At 36.8% G+C, this 15,659-nt stretch overlaps 1 protein-coding gene across 6 annotated transcripts in view; it reads right to left on the bottom strand.

Annotated features, from left to right (window-relative positions):
* The window catches only part of asap1b (ArfGAP with SH3 domain, ankyrin repeat and PH domain 1b), a 100,048-nt gene that overhangs the window by 15,525 nt on the left and 68,864 nt on the right, over nucleotides 1-15,659 (bottom strand). For all 6 annotated transcript variants that reach the window (XM_037694468.1, XM_037694463.1, XM_037694464.1 and 3 more), the window contains 6 exons: nucleotides 14,296-14,383; nucleotides 14,060-14,108; nucleotides 10,789-10,955; nucleotides 4,445-4,578; nucleotides 2,334-2,425; nucleotides 2,070-2,256 (listed from right to left, as the gene is read on the bottom strand). In XM_037694468.1, the coding sequence (XP_037550396.1) occupies nucleotides 2,070-2,256; nucleotides 2,334-2,425; nucleotides 4,445-4,578; nucleotides 10,789-10,955; nucleotides 14,060-14,108; nucleotides 14,296-14,383 (717 nt within the window). The remainder of the gene's footprint in view (nucleotides 1-2,069; nucleotides 2,257-2,333; nucleotides 2,426-4,444; nucleotides 4,579-10,788; nucleotides 10,956-14,059; nucleotides 14,109-14,295; nucleotides 14,384-15,659) is intronic.

The raw sequence follows: 15,659 nt of genomic DNA, 5'->3' as shown, positions 1-15,659 counted from the left end.
TTTGTTCCAACTATTCAGCTAACTCTTTTTTTTAGCATATTTTAGCTCATTTCAGTTGTTTTCAGACAATGTCCACTTTTTTGTGCTCATTTCTGCTTCTTTTGGACTAATTGGGCAAACATGTTCTTTCTGTTTTCTTCTGCTAATTTAAGTTTGCTTTAACTTTTCAGCTAGCTCCCCCCACACACACACACACACATATTTTAGCTAATTTCTGCTGTTTTCAGATAAATTCAAGTTTTTTTTGTGATAATCTCTGCTACTTTCAGCCTAATTAAATTATTTATACTAATTTCAACTTATGCTCCTTTCAGCTTATTTCTGCTAGTTTCAGTTATTTCAGCTACTATTTAGCTATTTTATGCTAATATGAGCTTTTTCAGCTAACACCACATTTTTTGCACTCATCTCAACTTGTGTTCTTTCTGCTTTCTCCTGCTGATTTCCATTGGTCTACATTTTCAACTACCGTCTCAGCATGTTTTTGTTTGTTGCTAATTTCAGCTGTTTTTCCGCAAATTCTTCTGCAATAAACATTCACACTGCATTTTCACAGGAAATGCAACTTTTCTCGTTTAACTTTAATTCAAGCCTAAAGCGGCGATTCAAAAAGGCAGAAGACACAAAGACGATTAAATATTAAATTAACACTGATGTTGCTATGGTTTATGGCGGAAGGTTACAGGATTTCAGCACCTTAGGGTGAAGTTGTTCAAATGACTCAGACTATTTCTTTCAGGAAAGTGATATTTTTTGGTTGTTTCAATGAGAATAAACTTCAAACAAACATGAAAAAAAATAAAGCAACAACCTAAAAGGAGCTTTTACAGAGCTACAGTTTAGTGTTTGTTAGAAGAAGATTCATCTGCCTGCAGTGTCTGAAAGGTGATGGTTTCCTTTCTAAAATGTAAAAATGTAGCTTGTATAAATTAATACCAGCTAAAGCTTTTCAGCAGGCAATTCTCTGCCAATTACACAAATTTAAAGTGTAACATGGCCATAAGTTGCTGTCAGAGGAGACACAATGAGAGGAGTGTGAAGGAAGACTTTCTCCATTAGTGGTAATTTAACTGGAATAGTAAATGAAGACATCGTCATCATGGCTGCCAAGACACATTATTCTTAACCGAGCAGAGGAAATGGTCTACAACTCATTTCTTTTTATTTTGCTTTCAACGAGACTATGACCGTGCGTGCAGTCTTTGGTAACAAATGTTAACAGATTTGACAAAGAAGCACTGTGCCGACACAACAAAGGCTCATCTCGAATTCTTTTGAGTTTTTAGGCTGAACATTAGTACAATGTAGGCTTCATTAAAAATGTTTTTTTTTTTTAAGTCAACACACACACAAAAAAAATCTAAAATGTTTTCCCTGAACAGACCTCTCCTTAAACATAAACTACCAGATTCTGATCACTCGTACGTTTGGTTGGCTCAACGCACAGCCAAAATGTGCAGATTCTTGTGAAACTATTTTTGCTGTTACTGAAATAAGTTGGTTGTATTTCAATTTCTTGGAACCTCACCCACACAGAACTGGACTCTACCATGTGGACTCCTTGCACTAGTTTGCTCGATAATCCGAATACGTCCTCAATTGTTCTACTGTGCATTTAGAGATTAAAAGACGATTTCACATGGTGCACAAATTCCAGGAATATTTTCAGACGAAGTATCAAGATCTGCAGTTGTGTTTGATTAAAAGTGTCAAAAGATTAATCTTCCATAATTGCCACGGTCAGAAATATTTATTTGTACTTTTATTTTTTTTGACAGTATGGCCTTTATTTTAGATTTTCTGTTATGCTAGTTTTGAAACTTGAAATGTCTAAATCTAAATATTACTCCTTACAGAAAGAAAAAAATACAACTGCATGACTTTTTGGCCTTTTTTACAAAAAAAAAAAAAAAAAATCTGATTTAATTTTTGCTGCTTGGCTAAAACTGACTGCATAGAAACGTGGACTCAAAGTTGATTAAATCTGAGGTTAAACAAACAAACAGAATTTAATTATTTATTTTAGCTGAAGGAGAGCATTAAATCTCTGCATGAGAGGTTTCACTCACCGGTCCGGTTTCAGGGAGTGGCTCCATAAGCTCCACCCCCTCTGCGTAGACCTGAACCAGAGCCAGCAGGTCTCGGGACTGGACTGCCTCGAACAGCTCGATCATCTTAGCAGCCGCAGACGTGCACGTCTTCTTCGCATACTTGTGGTCCACATACTTAGCGTTGATGAACTCCTTCCTCACCGTCCTGTGGGAGATAAAATAACATTTTAAAAAGCGTTTCCAGAGAAGGCAGATGTTTGCTATGAAATCTGGTGTGCTTACATATCACTGGAGGGATTGGGCTTTGGTGAAGGGGAGGAAAGGTTCGCCTCCATGATTTCATTGAAACTACTGTTTCCTATGTTCTTGGCCAGCTGGCAGAGAAAGACAAAAACATGTGATAATATTAATATTACAAGAAGGAACATACAGAAGTTCTGGAAAATCCAGTTTTGTTCAGCTTTAAATTCTGCTCAATTTTTCTGTTTATTCATCGTTTGTCCCTCGTATGCGAGTGTGTGTGTGTGTTTATTGGAAAATTTATAATTAAAAACCAGCATTCCTTGAAAGAATGCATATTGCCCACTCCCTTACAAGTAAAAGTTTTAAACAAAGATCTCTCGTAATCTGTGCTCAAATTATGTGCCGGGGATGTCTCTCCGCTATCCCCATACCAAGTTTTCGTTTAATATCTGTAAAAATTACTGAGTTACAGTCGTCCCTCGCTACTTCACGATTCGACTTGCGCGGACTCGCGCTTTCGCGTTTTTTCAATGATTGTCAACTTTAATATTACTCACGTGATTGGGAGGATACAGATAAAACGTTAACAGAAAAAAACTTCGGACAGGCGCCGCCATTTTGTAGTTTTCTTTCAATAAGCCTACACTGTATCGCCAGTATAAAATAAATACATTTCCCAGAAGCCAACAGTGCATCCGGACGCTGCTTTCTACTGAAATGGAGGGAAAGTTTCGATCTGATCCGAACCTGAATAAAAAGTTCAGTCTTTATCCAAAGTGACTTCAGCGCTCAGTGGATGCAGAGCGCCTATCAGAACCAGACCAGAACTACTTCCAGCCTCATCGGTCAATCACAGCTGTTTGCTGGCCCAAGAAGCCTCTCGAGCGGTGAGGCGTTGCTTGGAGGTCCGGTGTCTTCTCCAGAGCTCACCCAGACTTTCTTCATCCCGATCACTCTGGATTATTTGGACTCGATAGGGAACGTGTGGTTTTGTGCTGGCTCTCCAAAGGTCCGGCTCTCTCCAAAAGCATCTGGTGCTCAATGGCTGCAGAGAGCCGATCAGAACTGGACCCGAACCAGACCAAGGCTGGTGAGTCCCCATATAAAATTTTGTAGTACTGTGCAGAATATATATGTATGTTGTTAAAAGTACGCAGGTTTAAAAGTTTAGAACATTCAAAGAGTGTAGGAAGGATTTATAAAGCCTTCAAAAATATATAAATAATAAAATGAATACAACGTTTCTACTTTGCAGATTTTCATTTATTGAGGGGGTATCCGGAATGTAACCCCCGCGATAATCGAGGAACTACTGTATAACCAGCTGTATGTTTATGAAAGCTGTTTAGACGTGGAAGATTCTTGAATCAAGTTGACTCCCAAAAGTAAAAGGATGCAAATGCACATGCAAAAATAATTTTCTAAAATTTCAATAAATTGCTTAACTAGTTAATGAGATATTTTGCTAACAGACATACAAACACACACAGAAATGTAGACAATTTAAATATAAATATATATATATTAGTTCCTCGTTTATCGCGGGGGAGCCGTACCCTGAAGACCCGCGATAAGTGAAAAACCACGAAGTAGGGATAGTAGTACAAGTAGTAAGTAGTAGTTTATTTCAGTATACATATACATATATATATATATATATATACATAAAGGCGTTTTAAACCCTTCCCACACTCTTGCACAGAATGTCATGATTTCCCTCTCTGTGCCTCTGCTGCTCTCAGCCACCTGCATGAGCTCTCGGCCACGCCCACTTCTCTGCTCTGTATGGAGAACAGCTGATCAGCTGTTCAGCTGCAGGAGGAAGCTTTTTCTGCAGCTCTGGGCTGCACACAGGTGCTAAATAATTTAAAATAATTTATTTTAAATAAAAATTCAATGCTGGTCATCCAGCAATCAGCCAATTGTGTGTCATGTCCTATCTTATTTTGAAAAACCACAAAAGAGCGAATCCGCGATAAACAAACCGCAAAGTAGCAAGGGACTACTTTACATTAATAAAGCTGATTAAAAAATACAGTAATGAATATTAAATTGTATTGTGAAATACAGTGAATAGTATACAAACATTAGAGATATTGTAGAGCAAACCGGGATATTTTTTAATTTGGCAAAGTATTTGTGTAGCTCACCAAGAGTTCTGAGGTTCCTAACTTGTCAAGCTCCATAGACTGGATACGTGAAATGTGAACTCCCATTTCTCTGTGAATGCCGGAGCATTCGATGCAGGTGAGGATCCCCAGGTTGGTGGACAACCACTTAGGGTCTGCAAAGAAGAACAAAATCCAGTTTGTTCTACATTTAGCTGTCTGAATTATTCTATCGTCTACAGTAGAAACTAGATTTAGGTCAATTAAGACTAAATCTTTAGTCAGAATACTTTAGCTGGTGAAACAAGTGTATTATTGCACGTTAACATCACATGGGTTCCAAAACCGAATCTGGCAGATTTAAGTCTAAAACTGAGCTGATTGCTCGAACATTATGCAGCAAGTAGAGGTCGGTGGAAATAAAAAAAAAAAAAAATATATATATATATATATATATAAAAAACTCAAAAACAGATGAGTAAAACTCAAAGCAGGAAAACACTAACTCAAGCACACTGACCAGATGCTAGGTGAAGGCAGGTCACAAAGAGTGTGTTAAAACATGACAAGCACATTTCTGTGTGACCTCTATAGCTGCAAATCATACAAAGGGAGCTCTTTGGTGAATATAAAATGAGACAATGACCTCTTTATTCTCAGACCAGCAGAAACAAGGTTTCAAACCTTTGAACGTCACAACCTGTGAAGCTATTTTTACTTAAAGATAATGCCCAGTAGCATCACCACTGAAAATATTCAGTTATAAATGTATGTTTAAAATCAAAACAAGTTCATATATGAAATTACTTTCTCCAATAAAACCTTGAATACTGAAGGATGCAGCAACAGGAACAAAGAAGTGACAAATTACCTCTCCTCCCTGCAGACTGCTGGGGTCAACAGAGCGTGTGCGACTTATATAACAAAGTGATGTAATGTTGTGGTTTCTCAAGCCTAGAAATGTATGTTACTCCCTTCAGAGTATGAAACCAACCAAGATGGCGCCCATGGAGTAGGAGGTGTTGACTGATGCTCCCTCCGATCTCTAGCTAACTTTGCCAACTTTACAAAACTGACTCCAACTGTATATGTGTATGTATATATCTATATAGATAATACATATGTGGATATATATATATACAGAACAGGTGGAAGAAGGAAATCCGCGCGCTCTGAACCGTGGAAGCTGAGCCACGAGTTTAGCTAACGTTTGGCTAACGAGCTGGCCAGAGAGCTGCTTCGGCTAGTGAGGCCTGCGGAGACCCAGTCCGCCGCTGTTGGACCTGCGAACCGCTGAACCGAGCTGTTTACGTCGGGGACCCGGTCCGCCACGTCGGGGACCCGGTCTGCCACTGTCTGGACCTGCGAGCCGCTGAACCGAGCTGTTTATGTCAGGGACCCAGTCCGCCGCTGTTGGACCTGCGAGCCGCTGAACCTAGCTCTTTACGTCGGAGACCCGGTCCGCCGCTGTTGGACCTGCGAGCCGCTGAACCGAGCTGCTTACGTCGGAGACCCGGTCCGTTTCCGATTGGACCTGCGAGCCGCTGAACCGAGCTGTTTACGTCGGGGACCCAGTCCGCCGCTGTTGGACCTGCGAGCCGCTGAACCGAGCTGTTTACGTCGGAGACCCGGTCCGCCACTGCCCGACTGGACCTGCGAGCCGCTGAACCGAGCTGTTTACGTCGGAGACCCGGTCCGTTGCCGATTGGACCTGCGAGCCGCGGAAACCAAAGAAGCTAAACTACAGCTGTGGGATTTGGGAGCTGTTGCAACCGGGACCTGGTCTGTCACCGTTGGGGCTGCGAACTTCTGGACCGAGTGAATCGTGGGACCTGGAGGTTGTTGTCGCTAGTCCTCGACTAGATTTGGCTAGGCCTCGGCTAACAACAAGCTAACAACATAAGCTAACAACACTAGCCTGTGAACCTCGTGGCTGGATCCTGTGCTTCTGAGAGTTGAGACCAATAATCCAGAAGTATCGTGAGTAATGCCGAGCAAACACAGAGATAAGAGACAAGTGTCGGAAAGTAATTCAGAAGATATGGAGGAAGTTAAAAAATCTTTGAACTTTTTGAGTGCTGAAGTGACTAAATTGAGTGCAAATATGACTAAATTATCAGCTAAATGTGATTTACTAACAGGACTGTCTGAAGAAGTGAGACAATTGAAAGAACTGATGACTAGTAAAGACAAAAAAATAGCTGAACTGGAACAGAAAGTTGACGACATGGAACAATACACAAAAATAGACAACTTGGTGATCACTGGACTGGAAGTTAGGAACCGAACGTATGCAAGAGTTGTTGCTGGTACTAACACAGCAGAAGATGCACCACAGGAAGAACTACAGACTCTGGAGGAGCAAGTAGTGAATTTTTTACAAAGCAAAGACATTGACATCGAACATGAGGATATTTCAATCTGTCACACCCTGCCCAACAAATCAGATAAAGCCAAACCATCCATAGTCATCAAGTTCATTAGCAGGAAATCAAGAAACCATGTAATAATGCAAGCAAAAAAACTGAAGGGAACAAATGTTTACATAAATGAACATCTAACTAAAAAAAATGGAAACATTGCACGTGAAGCAAGGTGGTTGAAAAAACAGAAAAAAATAGCATCAACTTGGACAAGAAATGGAAACATCTGGATCAAAATACAGGAAGGATCTCAGGCTAAAATAATAAAAGACCTGAAAGATCTGGAAAGACTAAAATAAGCTCAGGAAATGATAGATGATAAATCATTGACACAACTTCACAAGCAATAAATAATCAAAATATAAAACAAACAAATACATTATAATATGGCAACATACGAAGACTCAGAGTTTAAAATATACAATGTTGAAGATGTGATTGATACAAATTTTTTCCCTGAAATACAAGACTGTGAATATTATAATGAAGAACAGTTTAATGACATCAATATAACTAATGGAGGTCTCTCTATTATTCACTTTAACAGTAGAAGTTTAAATGCAAATATATCCAAAATAACAGATTATTTAAAACAGCTAAACAGAACCTTTACAATAATAGCACTGTCAGAGACGTGGCTCAACGATGAAAACACAACTAATGTTCACATGGAAGGGTATGAATTATATCATGTGAACAGAAGCAAAAAAAGAGGTGGTGGAGTGGCTCTATTTGTTAAAAATGAAATAAAATGTAAATTAATTAATGAAATGTCAATAGTTGTTGATAATATCATGGAAATAATAACAATAGAAATAATAAACAAGAATGATAAAAACATATTAATAAGTTGTGTATATCGATCTCCAGGATCAAATATAGAAATATTCACTGATAAAATCGTACAACTATTGGACAAGAGTTTTAATAAAAGCATTTTTTTCTGTGGAGACTTTAATATTGACCTGGGAAATAAAACAGATTCAAATAACATCAGTACATTTACAAATTCATTGTATAGTTTAAATCTTTATCCGTTAATATCAAAACCAACAAGAATTACAACTCACAGTGCTACAATAATCGATAATATTTTCACAAATGTAACAAATGGGGATGTGATTGGAGGTATTTTAACGAGTGATTTGAGTGATCATTTACCAGTTTTCATGATTTATAAAAATGATCAAAGCATTACAAAAGAAATTACAATTAAGGAAAAAACAATAAACACATCAAAAAAAGCAATGGACAAATTAAAAGATGATTTACATAAACAAAGCTGGAAAGACGTGTATGTTGATGATGTGAACAGATCATATGATGAGTTTATGAATATTTTAGGAGCTCTGTATGAAAAGAATTGTGTGCAAAATAATTGTACAAAGAGAAATGTTGTTGACCAACCATGGATGACGAAAGGGTTGAGAAACGCTTGTAAAAAAAAGAATTATTTGTATACATGTTTCTTGAAATTGAGAACACAAGAGGCTGAAGAGAAATATAAGAAGTATAAAAATAAATTAGTAGCGATTATAAGGAAACACAAGAAGGAATATTATAGTGATTTATTAAATAAAAGCAATGGTGATATGAAAGCTACATGGCGAGTAATAAATAGTGTTCTGAAAAGTCATAAAGCAAAAACAGGTATTTCACAATATTTTTTGAAGGATGACAATGAAATCCATGATGAAAATGAAATTGTAAATGGATTTAATCGTCATTTTGTGAACATTGGATCAAACCTTGCAGCTAAAATACCAAAAGTAGACAATAATGTGAAACATTCAGTTATAAGTTGTGACAACAGTATTTTTCTTAATGGAACTGACAAAGAAGAAATAATGAATGTAGTAAAAAATCTTACAGATAAGAGATCAAAAGACTGGGTGGACATGGATATGATGTTTGTAAAGGACATAATGAGTTATGTTATCGAGCCGTTTACATATATTTGTAATTTATCATTTTCAAAAGGAATATTTCCAGACAATATGAAAGTAGCTAAGGTAGTTCCTCTCTTTAAAAATGGTGATAAATGTGTGTTCAATAATTATAGACCAATATCCTTATTACCACAATTCTCAAAAATTCTAGAAAAACTGTTTGTGACCAGATTAGATAAATTTATTACTAAACAAAACATTCTAAGTAACAGTCAGTATGGGTTTAGAGCAAAAAACTCTACATCAATGGCTCTCATGGAAATAATGGAACAAATAACTACTACTGTTGATCAAAAACAGTATTGTGTTAGTATTTTTGTTGATTTAAAAAAAGCATTCGATACTATTGATCACACTATTCTCCTTGAAAAATTAAATAAATATGGTATAAGAGGACCAGCATTACACTGGGTATCTAGCTATTTAAAAGATAGGAAACAGTTTGTACAAATAAATGGTGTAAGATCTGACTTGTGCAATATCACTTGTGGAGTTCCTCAAGGCTCTGTACTTGGACCAAAGTTATTTATTTTATATGTGAATGACTTAGTGAATGTATCAGGACTCCTCAAATGTGTCCTTTTTGCAGATGACACCACATTTTTTTGTTTGGGTAAAGATGTAAAACGGATGTTGGAACTGATGAAGACAGAATTTGATAAAATACAAACTTGGTTTAAAATTAATAAATTATCATTAAATTTAGATAAAACTAAATACATGATATTTAGTAGCAAAAAGAAAACTGTTGATGATCCATTTAAAATTGAGGGTGTTGAGATTTGTAGAGTTAATGAGATGAAATTTTTGGGTGTAATCATTGATGAACAGCTAACATGGAAAAATCACATAAATTCTGTAAGAACAAAAATATCTAAATCTATTGCAGTACTATACAAAGTCAGGGAATTATTAAATGATAAAGCTCTGTACATGTTGTATAACACAATCATTGTTCCACATTTAATCTATTGCATTGATGTTTGGGGGAAAGCGTGTAAAACATTTACAAAACCTATTTTTATTTTACAGAAAAGAGCTGTAAGAATTATCACCAGAAAGCATTACTGTCACCCATCAAGCACATTATTTCATCAACTGAAGTTATTGAAGTTCCATGATTTGGTAGATTATAGTATTTTATCAGTTATGTATAGGGCTCAAAATAACACATTACCATTAAATATCCAAAGAAATTTTGTTAAAAGACAAAGTTGTTACAATCTTAAGGGGATAGAGATATTTGTCAAACCAAAATTCAGAACTAGTCTGAAGGGAAGGTCTACCTCAATCCAAGGAGTTGGATTGTGGAATGGTCTAGAGAGTGATGTAAAAAATGTCAAGTCAATGTGTACATTTAAGAAAAAGATCAAATCTAGATTGTTAAAAAAGTATATATGAAGTAGCTTAGTGTGTGTTTTTTATTAAAATTAGAAAAATTAGAAAGTTATTCATTTTGTTCTGTTACTTGAAAATTAATATGTCTGAAATAATTGTTTGAAAAAAGGGGCAGATATAATAAGATTTTTTCTTCTTTCTGCTGCCTTTCATTTTAAATCTTTTGTATCTTTTTATATATTGTTATGGAATTGTTTTGTACTTTTTTTAAAATGAATAAACTTCATACCATACCATACCAAATCCTCCCTTTGGTCAGCCAAAAAGCTGCGGTGTGTTTTTATAGTGAGAGTATTTGTGTTTATGTACACATATGTGTTAACTGTCAAAGACTATGGGACTCCTGAGAGCTGACTCTTTGCTTCCTAACACAGGGGGAGGAGCAGGACCGAGTTGAGCCTTGAATGCTAACAGCTTTAGCACTCGCACTTGTTTACTGAAGGCTGCAGGGGGATTTACAGTGCAGCTTGTGCAGTTAAACTAAGTGGTGAGTTCAAGAAAGCTGTGACCAAGCAGAACTGGACTGCGTGTTTAAATAAAACGTTTTTTCAAAGTTAAACCACAAAGACCGAAGGTGAAGGTGGCCGCCGTCCCCAGAGACAGCAGCAGTACACACCTGCCACTCCGCAGTCGCAGCAGACTTCATTGCCCGGCATGTGCAGCACGTCTTCTATGATGGCTTTAGTCAAGTCCTCTAATCCATCCTCCCCGCCGCTGCTCGGCTCGCCACGAAACGCCATGTTTAAAGCCTCCTCCTTGCTGTTGGTCAACACTGAGATCCATCTGCAAGACAGGACAAAATCTGGATAATGTTAAGACTAATAAGCATTAAATGTTTTAAATTATTACTCAGTAAAAACCACTTTTGTGTAGAAAAGATAAGAGAGCAGCCTGACATTTTCAACTGATATAGCAAATTATGACAAATGCAAATTATAGTTTCTGAAATCCGTAAGGACATTGTGGAACTTACAACTTTATTTAAAAAATTATAAATTAAGTGACAAAGTGTACTAGATAAAAACATTAAAGATAAAAGAGATTTGTTCGTAACACTGAAAACATGAGATTTTATTAACAGTTCTTCATATTCATCAAGTTTCAACTCTTCAAAAAAATATGGAAATTATTTTCTTCACAATCTATTTGTGCCTCCAAGTTAATGTTCTCAGATACGGACGCTTAAGCAGTGATGCACTGAACACAGACGCACAAAACACCTACGCAGGACTGTGGTCAATCACGCAGACAGGAAACACTATAGCTGTGTGGCCTCCAGCACTTCAATGTGCAGCACAATCTGCTCACTGCACTAACCTCCTTATACACACACAAACACACACACAGGTGCTGGTCATAAAATTAGAATATCATGAAAAAGTTGATTTATTTCAGTAATTCCATTCAAAAAGTGAAACTTGTATATTATATTAATTCATTACACACAGACCGATATATTTTAAATGTTTATTCCTGATGATTATAAATGACAACTAATGGAAACCCCAAATAACCCAAGAATATTACTGAAGACCAATAAAAAATAAAAAAAAGATTTTTAGATTTTTAGCCCAGGTTGCTCTGATAGTGGCCTTCAGCTCTTCTGAATTGATGAGTCTGGTGTATCACATCTTCCTCTTCAAAATACACCAAAGATTTTCTATGGGGTTAATGTCAGGCGAGTTTACTGGCCAATTAAGAACATGGATACCATGGTCCTTAAACCAGGTACTGGTAGCTTTGGCACTGTGTGCAGGTGCCAAGTCCTGTTGGAAAATGAAATCTGCATCTCCATAAAGTTGGTCAGCAGCAGGAAACATGAAGTGCTCTAAAACTTCCAGGAAGACAGATGCGCTGACCTTGGACCTCAGTAAACACAGAGGACCAACACCAGCAGATGACATTGTACCCCAAACCATCACTGACTGTGGAAACTTGACATTGGATCTCAAGCAACGTGGATTCTGTGCCTCTCCTCTCTTCCTCCAGACTCTGGGACCTTGATTTCCAAAGGAAATGCAAAATTTACTTTCATCAGAGAACACAACTTTGGCCCACTCAGCAGCAGTCCCAAGCGAGATGCTTCTGACGCTGTCTCTTGTTCAAGAGTGGCTTGACACAAGGAATGCGACAGCTGAAACCCACGTCTTGCATATGTCTATGCGTGGTGGTTCTTGAAGCACTGATTCCAGCTGCAGTCCACTCTTTGAATCTCTCCCACATTTTGGAATGGGTTTTGTTTCACAATCCTCTCCAGGGTGTGGTTATCCCTATTGCTTGTACACTTTTTTATACCACATCGTTTCCATCCCTTCACCTCTCTATTAATGTGCTTGGACACAGAGCTCTGTGAACAGCCAGCCTCTTTTGTGTCTTGCCCTCCTTGTGCAAGGTGTCAGTGGTCATCTTTTGGACAAATGTCAAGTCACCAGTATTCCCCATGATTGTGTAGCCTACAGAACTAGACTGAGAGACCATTTAAAGGCCTTTGCAGATGTTTTGAGTTAATAAGCTGATTAGAGTGTGGCACCAGGTGTCTTCAGTGTTGAAACTTTTCACAATATTCTAATTTTCTGAGATACTGAATTTAGGTTTTTCATTAGTTGTCAGTTATAATCATCAACATTAAAAGAAATAAACATGTGAAATATATCGGTCTGTGTGTAATGAATGAATATAATATACAAGTTTCACTTTTTGAATGGAATTACTGAAATAAATCAACTTTTTCATGATATTCTAATTATATGACCAGCACCTGTATAGATATATACATCATGCTTTAAGTGTCTTCCCTGGAAAGCTACAACCAGCCACAAAGTGACCTCATTCAAAAGTCTGTTTTTATTTGTTCACTTGTTTGTGTGAAAAACTGGTTTTTATAATCCACTGATCAGTAGGTGCACTGATATGAAGGCACATTGTTTGTTTACCTAAAATGGGGAATATACCTGTACTAAAAAGGGAGTTCTGATGGCTGACAACCAACAGCAGAAAACCTCAGAGGACTGTACGTGCACTGACATGAGGAGTGTTCGAGCTGCTCAGACCCAAACAGCACAACCGCTTCATGACAGGAACAGAAAATAATCCATCAAAAGAGGAGAATTCAGAACAAAAATGCCACAAATCAAAATGTGTTTTCAGAGGGTTTCAGTTCTGACAGGTAATAAAATGATTTGTTACAACAGAGTGAGAAAGATTTCAAACAACCTACACAAACTTATGGGAACGGGTAGTTTTTAATGCGACACCTGTCTTTTTTTTTTTCCAGTGGCAAAAACAAAGCTTGACATAAAAAAAAAAAAACTTTCAAAATTAAAAAAAAGGAAGTCATTAAAACATATAAGTAAATGTCCAGTATCTCCTGTTTTGAGATTGTGTGTTTCTGCAAACGTGTAGCAAGTGCATGTTCATAGTAAACAACTGAATAAAAGTTGCAGCAACATGAGTCAAACCACAAAATCCTGCTGCTGACATCACAGTAAAATACTCAGCACCAGTGCTGGTCTTCACCAAACTGAGAAAAACACAAAAGCTTCACAGCAGCCACTAACCAAGACCTCATTTAAAGAAAGAAAAATACAAACAATAAAGTGGGTGTTTGAATTCCTATATTCATGCCTGACTATCATAAATGGTAAAAAGTTTAAATCAAAGTAGGATTCTTTAAAAAAAAAAAAAACATACAGATCACTGACTTCGCACACAAATACTACGTCACAACTTTAGTTCTTTATCTGAGTTGTAGCCATTTTTTGTGTTTGCTAAGTATGGTTAGCTGCTTGAACCAGGCTGAGTCCACATGTTTAATGATTACTTTCTAACAGAATGAGATTGTGTTGCTTTCTTTTTTTCTTGTAGCAACAGTTATACGAAATACTCACGCGACAAACTCTTGTTCATCTTCAGCCTGGAAGTGATAAGTCCGGTTATCTGCAGGAAACAGAGGATGTGGCGTTAAGCATGCAAATGTATGATTTTGCATTTTATAATTTAATAAGCAGGTCTTCTTGGTGAAACGGTCTGCGGTACAGAGAGCACGGTTTGCTTTTTGAAAATGCTCCTATCATACTAACCTGTCTGTAACTGAACTTTTCAGGTATGTTTGTGTAAAACTTACGAGAAATAAGATCGAAGCATTTTCTGTCCTCGCCACTTGGCTTCACCTGGCAGGTGAGCAAGTTGAGTTTCACCGGCTGCCGGTTGGACTGTAAATACAAAACGTGAATTTGACTTCAAAACACATTAATACTTAAGGATTTAAATTAGGATGTACGATATTATCGGCATGGTATCGGCTAATTTAAACGATAAAATTAAATATCGGACATCAGCCATTTCATCAAAAAAACTCACCGATATAAAAGGCTTCTGCTTTAAGTTAATTTTTAATTTAAGAAACTGTCAAGTATATTTATTAATGCACTACTACTTATGCACTTTGCAATTGTCGCTTGTGAACAGGTTGAGTTTAGATTCGTGAAAATGTACAAATTTGCACTTGTTCGAGTGTTATTGTGTTACAGAGTAAATGTCATGAATAAATTGGAAATTAAACAATCCTTATGAAGTGTTGCATCATTTTCAGCCCCCTTTTGGCATTTGCATTTGGTAGCAGGACAAATTGACAAAGACCATGCAGAATAATGTAGTAATTTAATTACACAGCAGAGAAAGCTATGTAATGCCTGTAAATAAAAAATATCGGTATTGATATCGGTTATCGGCCAAATTAGTTTTAACATATCGACATATCGGATAGCAGCCAAAAATCTGATATCGTGCATCCCTAGTTTAAATAAATCGGTAATCGTTCCTTGTTACATTTCTTTGTTGGTGTAAATAAACAATCCTCCAGACATTTTCTGCCATCCAAAGAAATTATCTCAAAGCTAAGCTTTTTATGTCTTTGTGTAGTTTTCTTTATGATTAGGAGCATCCCATAAGACTTTCCTCTTTAATATGCAGCTCGGGTAAATAGTAGTTTTGTTACTTTGCAAAGTTTCTGAGTAAAAGATTTGCACCATGGCAAGAGCAGTTTAACCTGTAAAATTCACAGGAAATACACTTTTAAACTATATTTATTTACATTAGCACAGAAGACTAGGAAACATTTTTTATGAATGGAAATCATATTATACAACTCTACAATCTTTCACAATTGCATCTGTCCAAGTTTATATTGCTAAGTTTTATTTATTTATTTTACTGTTGTTTTAGCTTTTGCTGCAAAGTGTTTTTTTTTTTTTTTTTATAAACTTAACCCTGTGAGAATTTAGGGAAAAATAAAAAAGGCCAAAGAAAAGTGTGCAGTCAATAAAAGGTCATTTCCTTGACTATTCATACAAACCTGTGGCACAAGTTTCAAATGTTGAGATAATCATACATAGAAATCACCCCTGTAAATATTTACCTTTCACATGGTTTTCTAATTATTTACCACAACCCGAGGCTAACTCATAACATTTTTCTTTGTAAGATTAT

Source organism: Nematolebias whitei, chromosome 20 (genome assembly GCF_014905685.2).
Source record: "Nematolebias whitei isolate Nwh7 chromosome 20, NemWhi1, whole genome shotgun sequence".
NCBI classification, from domain to species: domain Eukaryota; kingdom Metazoa; phylum Chordata; class Actinopteri; order Cyprinodontiformes; family Rivulidae; genus Nematolebias; species Nematolebias whitei.
This window is presented reverse-complemented; position numbering and strand designations above follow the sequence as displayed.